General features: G+C 38.5%; 1 protein-coding gene across 2 annotated transcripts in view; it reads right to left on the reverse strand.

Annotated features, from left to right (window-relative positions):
• LOC126346278 (uncharacterized) overlaps window positions 1-14375 on the reverse strand; it is a 176276-nt gene that overhangs the window by 144321 nt on the left and 17580 nt on the right. For both annotated transcript variants that reach the window (XM_050002172.1, XM_050002173.1), the window contains exon 2: window positions 908-1045. In XM_050002172.1, coding sequence (XP_049858129.1) covers window positions 908-1045 — 138 coding nt within the window. The remainder of the gene's footprint in view (window positions 1-907; window positions 1046-14375) is intronic.

A 14375-nucleotide genomic window follows, 5' to 3' on the forward strand; every position in this document is an offset into this window, starting at 1 on the left:
TAACTAGTGAGGGGGTACTGAATAGTATTGGGGAGAAAAGAAATTTGTGTCACAACCTGACTACTAGAAGGGATGAGTTGATAGGACACAGTCTGAGACATCAAGGGATCACCAGTTTAGTACTGGAGGGAAGTGTGTGGGGGTGAAGGGGTAAAAATCATAGAGGGAGACCAAGAGATGAATACAGTAAGCATATTCAGAAGGATGTAGGTCTCAGTAGTTATTCGGAGATGAAGAGGCTTGCACAGTGCAGACTAGCATGGAGAGTTGCATCACACCAGTCTTCAGACTCAAGATAACAACAACAAACAGAGATAGAAGCATTTGTTCAGTAAAAGAGAAGAAAAACTGCCCACAGCTATTAAGGTACAAACATTAGAGCTCATGTTTACTGTTTTTTCCCCTTTGTTATTTTGGTCTATACAGTTTCCTCCAAAAACATGTAAAGCAAAGACTTGCAGCAGAATAGGTACACTGCCAGATGGATAAGAATGATTTTTACTTACAACTTCCGACTTAGTTGGACCAAGATCCCTTACCTCAAACTGATAAATTTACCTTCTCCATCATCCTCAAAAGTTTGTAACATCATCACATAATCAAACTGTATATTGCACAGCCTTCAGTCTGAGGATGGTCTTACAGACAGAAACTTGTTATATAGGATTAACTATTTAAAAAATATATTGTGATATGGACTGCTTTTTAATAAAAAATATCTATATTTTCGTCATACAAAAAGATAATGCTATTCCACATCCATATGTGTAAGTGTTATACAGGCTAGAACTATAAACATTGTAACAAATTATCAAACTACAGTTAATCACTAGTGTACAAATACTATGAGAGAGTATGAAGGTGCAGTTTCAAGTCAGAAGAGTCTTTGCACTGTTGTAATACTTGCCTTTTGAAATGTAAATTTTTCATGAAACAGCATGGGAAAAACAGGTTCAACATGCATTGTTTCAGCAAAATCACCAAATAACTTCAATTTAACAGAAACATCTCCATCAGGGCACAGCCACACACCTGGGCAAGTAGCCTAAAATAAAAAGGAAACACTTGGAGAAAAAATGGCTCCTCTTTTTCAAATTTTAAGTACAAAATCTTATCAAAATACCAGTAAGAATTTCTGTATCATTCCTCCGTGTAAGGGTGCAATTAGATAAAACATGTCCATGTTGCTTGTAACTCATATGTAGAGCCTGGATTTTAAGTCTCAAAACAGAAATATGCAAGCATTTATGACCTAAAACTTACATAAATACGACTTTCAAAAATGAAATATGATTTTGTTCACATTTATTTAAAAAGATCCTTGTTGATTTTTTATGTGCCATGTAATACAAAATTCACTTGTGTAACACTTTGTGAGTGTAGTAATTACTTTTTGCAGTGTCCGAAACTAACTAGCACTTATTTTTAAAATGTCTGTATGTGACTGATAAAAGAAATGCAGTACAGTGGAAACAATAACACCTATCCAAACAATAAAACCATGTTTTTACTGCTTCACACTGCTTGTTTAAAGTATTCTAGATAAGTTAACACATCCTGTCAATCTTCACTCTTTGCAGGGTTGCACTGGACCACAAACTGCATTTTCAAATTTTCCATTTTCAAAGATCTGTGATAATCACTGAGGATAGTTTTGTACCAAGAAAAGCTCCGATCCACACCACAGGATTATATCTGAAGACTGAGAGGTCACTGTATGATAACTTTGGTTCACTGACTTTGAATGTTGTGGCATTCCCAGAGAGACAGTATCTAATTTTGCACATTATAGAACATTCAGGATTCTGCTAAAGAACACTTTGCAATCTGTTGTTCTCTTTGTCAGCTACATGTCCATGAGATCGACCCAACTCAAACTGCACGTGTTCCATAATATCTAGGGTTCACACAGTTGAGTAACTGTAGCTTCTAGTAGTGTGATGGTTTTTGATACCATTGAAAAGTTTGTGTTGTTGTACACATAGTCTTTGAACAAGACCTCTTTCACAGTTTTGATAGCACTTGATTCATCACTATCAAGCTCACAAAAGATTGTCTTTATTTTGGTGTAGTTGGTGCTGTAAATTTCTGCTGCAGTAAGCCAACAACCCCAACATGTAACAACAACCTGAGGCAGGTGCAGCAGTGAAAGTGCTTGTTTCTTGAATTTCTATACCTGTAGTGGTGCATTCTCATAAATTTTCTTGCCACACAAAATTAATTTGTCCACATCAGGGTAATTTGAACGCACCTCTTCTGCAACCCTGTGCGACACATGTACAAGGCAAGTGACAGAGACCAAACCGGAGTAAAGAATCTGAAGATCCTTGGATGCTTTAGCCATTTATGAAGTATCATCTGTTACTAGCAGGAAAAGTTTCTCACTGTTCACAACATATGGCCACAGTAGCTTCATAGAGTTGTCAAACAGAATGACATTTGACGAGTTTTTTACTATCTCAAGAGATTCACATGTTACACAGGACATTTCTCCAGGTCTATCAACTTTTGGAAGACACAAAGCAGCATCTGCAGTATAACGGACACCAAGATCTTTTATTATTATTTTCAGCACTTCTCTTCACATTAAAGAACTTTTCTGCTCTAACTTGAACTTCACATAATTTAGAAAATATTTCCTCAGCAGTGCTGGAGTATCTCTCTTAAAAAGTCACTAGCAAAACAATGCAACTTCATGCTTTGGAGCACTTTACTTCTAGCATGTTAAACCAGATTGAGTTTGTATTCAGACTAAATAGTGTGACCATGTGTGTGATTTTCGTTATATCATAAGTCTTCTTTGTTGGTTTCAAGGGCATTTTGTCAATCCTGCACAACAATGTCAGCAAACCAATTAGTGCATTACACTGCTTGTCCACTACAGTCCTGATAATAAGGCTATATAGTAATTGTTGTGTTTATTTGTGAAAATATCACCTGAAACATTGTCATTTGGGCTACATTTTCACATTTTTATTCCTGTGTCTTTAAAGATATGACAAATATATGTCTGATGGTGTGGTGGTTAGTGCACCTGCCTAACGAGCTGAAGACCTGGGTTTTAATACCAGCCTTGGTACAAATTTTCATTCCTCGCTTCAGTCTGCAAATAAAAACAGATGCACTTTTGACAAAAGTGGAGAAAATATGACCTATTATGTGGAAAAAGCTGACTGAAATACGACCCATTGCTAAAAAGGTGTAAATATGACTTCATATGCACAATAAAAATACATTTTTCTACCCTAAAATATCTGGATTCATCTGTAAATTGTAAAATTCCCTCTGAAGTTCAGGAAATAAATATGACTCATCATTGAAATCTTGGCCCTTCTTAAATGCCTAAAAGTCAGCCACAACCACAGAGCCCATGGAACAGATTAAAAGCAGCAGTCTCTGCTTATTACACAGGGTTTATTTTTGTTCCACATGCTTCTGTGAAGAAGTAAATTATATCTGTGAACATTACTGTGTTGACTAGTGTATACTTACTCTAAATTCTTGCATCAATTTCATTTCCATTTGGGGAGCCGACTTTGGACTGAAGTAAAAACCAGAAGTAGCACATAAGCAGAAATTAGAATGTACCCAGTGACTCCATAGGTTAGTGCTATATTACTTGTAGTATCTACGAAAATTGGTTACAGATGTATAGGGATGCCCCCAATGTGTACAGATGCAGAACTGGTTGGTTGATTCAAGGGAGGAGACCAAAAAGTGAGGTCATTTTTCCCATTGCTCCCATCGGATTAGGTAAGGATGGGCAAGGAAGTTGGCCGTGCCCTTTCACAGGAACCATTCCATCATTTACCTGAAGCGATTAAGGGATATCACAGTAAACCTAATCAGGATGGCTGGCCTCCCGAATGCAAATCCAGTGTGGTAACCACTGTGCCACCTTACTCGGTAAGATGCAGGTGGAATCAGCCAGACACTATGCTAATCATGGTCAATGGGCTACAGACTGATGCTCTGGGCTGTGGTGACACTGAGGCTCTGAAACAAATTGTAGGAACACCTTGAGCCTATAATGTCAACTGGGACGCCTGACATTACAGAGCATGTTCTGACTGGTCAACACTTAATTTACAATGAATAGTGAGCAATGGTGGAATCTCTGGGTGGAAGATGGAAGTGAGTATTGGCTCCTTAGCTGTCCCACTATGCCTTACAAATAGGTTTGAGGTATTGCCCACTGTGAAAGTACATCTGAAAGAACATGGATCACCTTGTCTGTTGCGTCTGGGATGAATCTTCCTGAGGGGTCTCAACATGTGCAGAAGATGGGATTGTTTGCCACTGGGAGCTGCAATGTTTGGCAGGTGATGGAGCACCTTACAAAAACACTAATCCAAATATTGACAAAGCTCTGCCAGCAGTAACTGAGTGCAATGGGTGCACCTGGCTGCAAATCATGGCCCCTGTCAGCACAAATGATGTCTGCTGTGGATTCAGAACTCATTCTTAGTTTCTAGAGGCAGCTGGCTGCTTTGATTAAGACAGATAGCCTTGTTCATTATGTGGAAGCAAAGCTGGTGCATCATTTCCAGAACTAATCATAGTCTTATAATATGGTACTGAGTGTAAGGCTTAAACTATAAGTTTTGATGATTCTGTGATGATCTTGGCTGCAGATTTCTAATCCTCCACTTTGTGTGTAGAATTGTAGGAACACTCTTAACCACTTAATGCTGTGTGTAGCGAATTTGCATCATACCAAAATGATACTAATAAATGAAACCTTAACTAATTTGAGGGAAGTGATTGTAGGTGCAGATTTCTCAAAAAACTACCAACACCTCTAGAGCAACTTGATGTTCGCACCTTTGTTCAGGACATGTGCACATAATAAGTTATCATCATTGTTTTGGTCCACAGCTCATGGTCTAGTGGCTAGCATTGCTGCCTCTGGATCATGGGTTCCCAGGTTTGACTCCTAGCCAGGTTGAGGATTTTTTCTGTCAGGGGACAGGGTGTTTGTGTTATCCTAAACATTTTATCACTAAAATCATCATTCATGACAGTGGCTAGATTGGATTGTGTAAAAATTGGACTGCGTAAAAATTGGGAGTTTGCATGGGCACTGATGACCGCCCAGAAGAATTGCTGTAAGTACAATTCTGAAAATTACTTGAAGTATCTGCGATGCAACGTAAACCGCATTTGATGTAATAAATAGTTGCATGGGGAAGTGAGCTTGAAAATACTGTTTGCATAAAATATGCATCATTAGGCATTTGTGTACTTTTGTGAAGACATGCAAGAGTTTAAGTAAAGTGAAATGAAAGCAAATCTTTCCACTGATTTGTAGCACTGGAATATTTCAGTGCGCAAGTTTCCAATAATTCAAATGAACATTAGACCTCAACACTGTTTTGACTGATTACATTTCATTTTTATTGCAAAGTAGAAATTCTCATAAACTGCTACTATTCTATAGCTTTTATTCTATTATCAATGGATTCCTGAAGTTTTGTGTCCCAAGAAAAGCAAATGGACATTTCAACATTTCAAAGTTCATGTACTGCCTGCAGAAAGGGACTATGTGAGTCAAAATTCCCATAATACACCAAATGATCAACTAGAATTCAAATCCAAAATAGTAGAGACATTCTACAAGTAGGAAATTGGCAGGACAAAAGAAAGAGGTGTAGGCCTTTGGCCAATATAGAGACAAAAGTACTATGCAACAAGCAAAGAGGTCCAACAAACTAGGCTCCATATTAAGTCTACTTGAGCTTGTGCAGTAGATTACAGACACAAGGAAGATGTAAAAGACCAAATTGTAAAGGACAGACAGTATTTGTGTAGTAAATGTAACTTTTATCTGTGTCTAAACAAGAGAAAAAACTGTTTCTGAGAATATCATGAATAAAGCTATATTATATTATAGATAATTATTTAAAATGTTTGCCACCATGTACTTTACATTTTAGTTGTTGTTGTCTTCAGTCCAGAGACTGGTTTGATGCAACTCTCCATGTGCTTTATCCTGTGCAAGCCTCTTCATCTCCAAGTACCTACTGCAACATACATCCTTCTGAATCTACTTAGTGTATTCATCTCTTGGTCTCCCTCTATGATTTTTACCCTCCACACTTCCCTCCAGTACTAAATTGGTGATCCCTTGATGCCTCAGAACATGTCCAACCAATCCCTTCTTCTAGCCAAGTTGTGCCACAAATTCCTCTTCTCCCCAATTCTGTTCAGTATCTGCTCATTAGTTACATCATCTACCCGTCTAATAATCAGCATTTTTCTGTAGCACCACATTTACAAAACTTATATTCTCTTTTTGTCTAAACTGTTTATTGTCCATGTTTCACTTCCACTCCATAAAAATACCTTCAGAAAGGACTTACTGACATTTAAATCTATTCTCAATATTAATAAAATTTCACTTCTACAAGAACGTTTTCCTTGCCGTAGCCAGCCTACATTTTATAACCTCTCTAATTTGACCGTCATCAGTTACAATGATTGCCCAGAAAGTAACGCACCACATTTTTTTCTTCAACGATTCTTTATTGAAGATAATGAGAATTACACATACAAAAGAATGGCATTTTATCGACACACCCTGTTTTGCCACATATATCCATCCCATTCTGTGGCCTTCCTCCAATGCGAAACAAGGGTGTGCATGCCCTATTGGTACTAGTACTTTAGCTGGTCATGGAGCCAGTGCTTTACTGTGTGACTCACCTTCTCGTCACCTTCAAAATTTCTTCCATCGACGGCATACTTTAATGGCCTGAACAAGTGGAAGTCCGAGGGGGTTAGATCAGGACTGTAGGGTGGATGGGGTAACACTGTCCAACCCTGTTTTGTGATGTGTTCAGCAGTCCTCAGACTTGCGTGGAGCCAAGCGTTATCATGTTGCAGCAAAACATCTCCTGGCTTGCTGTGGCACGTAAGTCACCTGAAGCGCAGCTTAAGTTTTGTTAATGTGTTGACATATGCTTCAGAATCAATGGTACCACCACTTGGCATCACATCAATGGGAATCACACCTTAACAGTCCCAGAACATGGTGATCATGACCTTACCAATGAATTTTTTCTTCTGTGGCAATTGGGAATGGCGCCATTCCATCGACTGTCATTTTGTTTCGGGCTCAAAATGGTGAACCCAGGTTTCATCACCACAATCTGGGACAACAAGGCCTCCCCCTCAGCTTCAGAACAATGCAACAAGTCAAGACAAATGTTTTTTCTGTGCAATTTGTGAGCCACCATTAGACACTGTGCGGGACCCATCTTGCACACTCTTTTGAACAGCCAAGAGTGCGGACTGTTGCATCCACACTTCCTTTGATGGTTGACAGATGCAGCATCAGCTACCAAGTCATAATGTGTCTGTCATCATGAATGACAAAATAAGCTCACTGCAACATGTCAGGTGTGACAGCCTGGATGGTCTCCCCAACCGCTGCAAATTGTGGAGCTCTGTCGAACTGGCTTCTAATGGTCTCACCCTACATGCCCAGCAACTGACTGTACTCCTGTTGACAGCAGAAGCTCCATAGACTTTGCACAAGTGTTTGTGAATATTCCTCAGAGTTACTTTCTCTGCAGTGTGAAATTCAATTACGGCACATTGCTTGTAACGTACACCACCTACAGACGCCATTTTGAAACTGTCCTCCAGTTACGCTATCTGTTGGAAGTGGCAGAAACTTGGTGTGCTCACTCATAAGACTTCAAATAATAATATGTAACATTTTGCATTCATAGCAGTGTTTTGGGCTGAGTAAAAAAATATGATGCATTACTTTCAGGGCAACCTTCGTATTTTGTTTCCCAAATAGCAAACTCACCTACTACTTAAGTGTCTCATTTCCTAATCTAATTCCTTCAGCCTCAATCGATTTAATTCAACTACATTTCATTATCCACATTTTGCTTTTGTTGATTTTTATCTTGTATCCTAATTTCAAGACACTGTGCATTCTGTTCAACTGCTCTTCCAGGCACTTGGCTGTCTCAGACAGAATTACAATGTTGTTGGCAAACCTCAAAGTTTTTTGTCTCTTCTCCAAATTTCTCTTTTGTTTCCTGTACTGCTTGCACAATATATAGATTCAATAACATCAGGGATAGGCTACAACCCTATCTCACTCACTTCTCAATCACTGCATCCCTTTCGTGCCCCTCAACTCTTATCACTGTCATCTGATTTCTGTACAAATTGTAAATAGCCTTTGCTCCCTGTATTTTACCACTGCCACATTCAGAATCTGAAAGAGAGTATTCCAGTCAACATTGTCAAAAGGTTTCTCTAAGCCTACAAATGCTAGAAATGTAGGTTTGTCTTTCCTTAACCTATCTTCTAAGATAAGCTTTAGGGTCAGTAATGCCTTGTGTGTTCCAAAATTTGTACTGAATCCAAACTGATCTTCCCTGAGGTCGGCTTCTACCAGTTTTTCCATTCATCTGTAAGGAATTAGTGTTAGTATTTTGCAATAGTGACTTATTAAACTGATAGGTAATTTTCACACCTGTCAATATTTTCTTTCTTTGGGATTGGAATTATTATATTCTTCTTGAAGTCTGAGGGTATTTTGCCTGTATCAAACATCTTGCTCACCAGACGGAAGAGTTTTATCATGGCTGGCTCTCCCAAAGCTATCAGTAGTTCTAACAGAATATTGTCTACTTCTGAGGGCTTGTTTCAACTTAGGTCTTTCAGTGTTCTGCCAAATTCTTCACACAATACCATGCGTCCCATTCCTCATCATCTACATCCTTTTCCATTTCCCCATCATTGCCCTTAAGTACAGTGCTCTTGTATAGACCCTGTATATATTCCTTCCACCTTTCTGCTTTCCCTTCTTTGCTTAGGACTGATTTTCCATCTGAGCTCTTGATATTCATACAGGTGGTTCTCATTTCACCAAAGGCCTCTTTTATTTTCCTGCAGGCAGTATCTATCTTATTCCTCATGATATATGCCTCCACATCATTACATATGTCCTCTAGCCATTCCTGCTTAGCCATATTGCACTTACTTCCAATCTCATTTCTGATACATTTGTTTCCTTTTGGTCTGTTTCATTTCCAACATTTTTAAATTTTCTCCTTTCATCAGTTAAATTCAATATCTCTTCTATTACCCAAGCAATGTTTAAAAATACTCTTTTACTACCTGGAATGTTGTAAGTGTTCAATTTTGCAAATGCCTGTTGCTGCAAATATTTATTGTCCCCAATTATACTTGACTGGTAGGACATATGTTAGATTTGGCCTGACGTACTATACAACACTGTGTTACTGGTAATAAAATATATTTTTTTCTTTCACGTAGAAATTTATTTAGGCATTTATGAGTTAATATATAAGGTGTGCATACCCGCAGGAAGTGGTAATAGGGTAGCAGAGTATACGTAGCATGAACATGTGGCTTTTTAGGATAGAACGAGTCCCCCACAGGTCCCATAAGGCATGTTACAATTTCAGACAGGGAAGGATACTAATCCCATTAATTAAACATAGTAGCATTCATCATGGTAGACTGGAGAAAGTAAGTGTTGATACAGTACTTGTTAACGGGAACGGCTATTGAAAGGTCCCAAAACTAGTCTCACTTACAAATGGTGACAATTTCTACCTAATATCAGGGACAAAAATATTGGCAAGATCAGACATTAACAGCAATAAAATTCTAAATTCTGACTGGAATGTATGTTGCACAGATAGGCAGAAGACCAGTGTGGAGATGTGGAACATCTCCTGGCCACCAAGAGGCCACAACTTTACCACAAAGTTAGCGGAGAACAGGGGTTCAGTGACCACAAGGCCCTTACAGTGTCGCTCGATACAGTTGTAAACAGCAGTATAAAGATAGGTAGGAAGACATTTCTGCTTAGAAAGAGCAACAAGAAACAGATTTCAGCTGACCAGTGCAGTCAATATGAAAATTTCATCTGACAATGTTGAGTACCAATGGGCAATGTTCCAAGAGTATTTTACAATGCACTTTAGACAAGTATGTGCTAATCAGAGTTGTGAGAAAAGGGAAAGGCTCATCGTGGTTCAACAGTTGGGTTAGAAAGCTGATACAAAAGTAAAGAGAGATTCACTGCAAATTTAAACACAGCCAAAGCCTGATAGATCAGCAAACACTGAATGATGCCTAAAAAAAGCGTAAGTAGATAAATGCTTGTGCATCCAGTCAATTTGAAAGTAAAATTATACTTATTTACCTGATAGAAAATCGTAATAAATTTTGATCTTATGTTAAATATAGACACTGTGACCATAACAGCATCAAAACAGAACATTACACAGTGAAGGCTGAAGTGCCGAATATTTTTTCCAGAAGTATTTCACTGAGGAAGACTGCACTGTAGTTCCTCCTTTAAACCACTGCACAAAACCTCAAAATGAAAGATAATGGCCGGCTGATGTGGCGAGCGGTTCTAGGCACTTCAGTCTGGAACCACACTGCTGCTACGGTCGCAGGCTCGAATCCTGCCTCGGGCATGGATGTGTGTGATGTCCTTAGGTTAGTTAGGTTTAAGTAGTTCTAAGTCTGGGGGACTGATGACCTCAGATGTTAAGTCCCATTGTGCTTAGAGCCATTTGAACCAGTTTTGAAAGATAATGAAATAAGTGACCACAGGGTAGAAAAGCAACTGAAATCACTCCACAAAGGAAAGGCCACTGGACCTGATGGAATACCAATATGATTCTATACAGAGTAGATGAAAAAACTCGCCCCTCTTCTATCAGCCATGTACCATATGTTGCTGGAGGAGCAAAGCATCGCTAATAACTGGAAAAAGCACAGGTCATTCCCACTTTAAAGATCGGTTGTCAAACAAGATGCACAAAAGTATAGGCCAAATCTTTGATGTTGGTCTGTTGTAGATTTTGGAATATGTTTTATGCTCGTGTATTATGACATTTCTGGAGGCAGAAAACCTCCTCTGTAGGAGAGGTGAGTTCTCAAAACAGTGATCATTTGAAATCCAGCCCACTCTGTTCATCAATGAGATCCAAATGCACAGGTATATGATATGTTCCTTGACTTCTGGAAGGCATCCAGTACAGTTCCACACTGCCACCTAGTGAACAAAGTATAAGCATTCAGTACATAAGAACAGCTGTGTGACTGAATTAAAGAGTTTCTAGCACACAGAACACAGCACATCATTCTCAATGAAAAGAAATTTTCAGATGTAAAAGTAATTTTGAACATACCCAAAGAAAGTGTTTTAGCGCCATTAATTTCCCAAATATGTATATATAAATGACATAGTGGATAACGTTGGAAGTCCCATTAGGTTTCTTGCAGATGATGCTGTTTGTAGAGAGAAGTTGCATGCCAGAAAATTTAGCAAAATGCAGGGAGACCTGCAGAGGATCGATGCTTGGTAGAGGTATTGGCAGTTGACACACAACATAAACTAATGTAACATATTGCACATAAATAGACAGAAAGGCCTATTATTATATAATCACACACCTGTAGAACAATCTGTGCAAGTGGTCACATCCATAAAATGCTTAGGAGTATGTGTACAGAGTGATTTAAAGTGGAATGACCACAAAAAACTAACTGTAGGTAAGGCAGATGCCAGACAGATTCATTGGAAGAATTCCAAGGAAATTTAGTCCAACTGCAAAGGAGATTGCTTACAAAACTCTCATTTGGCCAATACTAAAATACTGCTTGTCAGTCTGGGATCTGAACCAAATACACATGATGGAGGGAACAGAGAAGATCCAAAGAACAACAGTGTGTTTTGTTATAGATTCATTTAGTAAGAGTGAAAACATCATGGAGATTCTCAGCCAACTCTAGTGGCACACACTGCAAGAGGGGTGTTTTGGGTCACAGGGTGTTCTACTGTTAAAAGTTTCAGGAGCATACATTCCTAGAAGAGTCAACCAATTTATTGCTTTCTTCTAACACACAACTCACAAAAGGAAAATGTAGGTGCAATAAGAGAGATTTGAGATCATGCAGAGGCTTACCAACAACCTTTCTTCTTGCAAATCATTTGCGACTGTAAAAGGTGGAAGCGATAGTGATACACAAAGTCCCCACTGGCATAAACACTGTAATGTAGTTTGCAGAGTATAGATGTTGATGTAGATTTAAAACACTGCATTCAAGTTTCCTTCACAGTCAACGTTCAAGTGGATACAGAGAGTTTTGAGAAGTCAGGTGCAGCATTCCTGTGTTGGTCACAGAACAGCACATCATTTGATTCCAGTAAAAGTGTGATTATTAATACAGATAACAGCCATATCAACATGTAGCATATTGATACACAGCATTCTTAGGTACAAATGTTTTTGCAGGAATGTTCTGAAAGAGACACACTGAAACGCATGCATTTTTCAAAGCACTCAGTGGAGAACTTCTATAGATACATCATGGGAGTATTGGATTATTTACCATATTTATTAGCACATAGAATCCAAACTAAAGAGTCAGTTATGAGAGCAGTGTTATCAACAAGTACTAACATTTCATGCAGGGAGTATGTTTATTAAGTACACACAGTAGTACATATGGAGCTGAATTTCCTGCCTCAGAGGAGATTAAATTCCAATACTTACATGTAAGTCAGTCCTAGAACATCACAGAAATCACATATGTTAAATAATAAATAGTTGCAGGAGGCAGGAACAGAACTTTTAACTTGCATAACTGCCAGCCAGTGGCTATAATCTGAACATCACAATGGGTGAAGAACAACACTCAGTTCTGATACTCCTCCACACTGTTTTGGAGTTCAAAACAATTTCCTGGATCTGGAATCTAGTCACTGGCCCTACATATGGCAGTGATGATGAATCCTCACATTCAGGATATCTCATAAATGCTCAGCCGCTGTGACATTCAAATGAAGTTACTTCCATTAAGGCATTGCAGCCATGAAGCAGGTCTCCATGTTCTTGTATTGCCACCCACTATTTTTGGTCTCAGAACTGCGATAAGACTTCATATGAAGGACACAGAAGATGTTTCTGAATATTTATGTACTCAATGTAGGGTAATCTTCCTCAGTTTCATAGGTGACATCTGAGAAGTAATATAGGATTTGGTATGGGCCAAAACAGCATTTTAATAATTTTTCTGATGGCCCACTATACTTCGTATGTGTAAAAATCCATACTAAGTCATCTTGGTTGTACATTATAGGTCCATGTATGGCATCATAATGTTCACAGTTCCTATGTTAGGCATCTAAGGTCCATGTCCATACCAACTGTCTTGCTTCTTGAGTTCTGATCATGAGCTTTGTGACAATCATCCTGAGCATTGTGAGGTTGAAATGGAAAGATGTCCATAATTGTCTGCAAATCAGGAAAAATGATGTGAGACTTGTAGTGTCTTACCTTGCTGTGTTGTATGCAAACGTCACAACAGCCAGTATATTATACCAATCTCTCTGTACATTGTCATAATATCTACCAAAGACATATTAAAACATTATGTTAGGCTATTCATATTTGGGGAGCAGGGTCCTGTCATCCTGTAGATACTCCTGTACTGTGATACTGTGAAATTATTTCTGACACCAACTCTGAATGAAATTTCCAGAGATAACAACACCTGGTGCTACATACTTCAGACTAAATCTTCTACAAAAATCTTAGTGATTTCTAGATTTTTGGTAGTCAATACAACCTTACTGACACTGTAGTGGATTGTTGCTGTTACCTAAAGGCCAAAGACTTGTTTACTGCAGTCCTCCATGTTAGTTTATCTGTGCAAGCCTCTTCGTCTCTACGTAACCTTTGCACCCTACATGCAATGGAATATGCTTACAGTTGCCATGCTTTGGTTTTCATCGACAATATTTAACCACCCACAATTCTCTCCATTATGAAATTGCCTAACACTTGATGTCCCTTCTATTAACCAAGTTAGTTAGTTAGTTAGTTATATTACTTGTTCCATGGATCATGAACACGATTCTTTCATAATGATGTGGAACGTGTCAAAGTACACAAGATTCATTTATCCCAAATAATCATTGTTAGTCTTATATACGGTACAATTGTTAATGCTTACTGTATTTCTTTGGCCTATGTCTAAAAATTCATCTATGGAGTAGAAGGAGTTGTCATTCAGGAATTCCCTTAACTTACTTTTGAATGCCGATTGGTTGTCTGTCAGACTTTTGATATTGTTTGGCAATTGACCAAAAATCTTTGTGGCAGTATATCACCTCTTTTAGTTAAGCTGTGCCATAGATGTATTTTCTCCCCAATTTGATGAAGTACATCTGAATCGCTTTCTTGATCTACCCAAGAATTTAAGCTAGAATACATATATTGACTTGCTATCAAATAAACTAAGCAGTTATGCATTTGCAACACCAATACTAGCAAATTCCACTGACTTGAGTACAC

The sequence above is a fragment of the Schistocerca gregaria genome, chromosome 1, assembly GCF_023897955.1.
Source record: "Schistocerca gregaria isolate iqSchGreg1 chromosome 1, iqSchGreg1.2, whole genome shotgun sequence".
NCBI classification, from domain to species: Eukaryota; Metazoa; Arthropoda; class Insecta; order Orthoptera; family Acrididae; genus Schistocerca; species Schistocerca gregaria.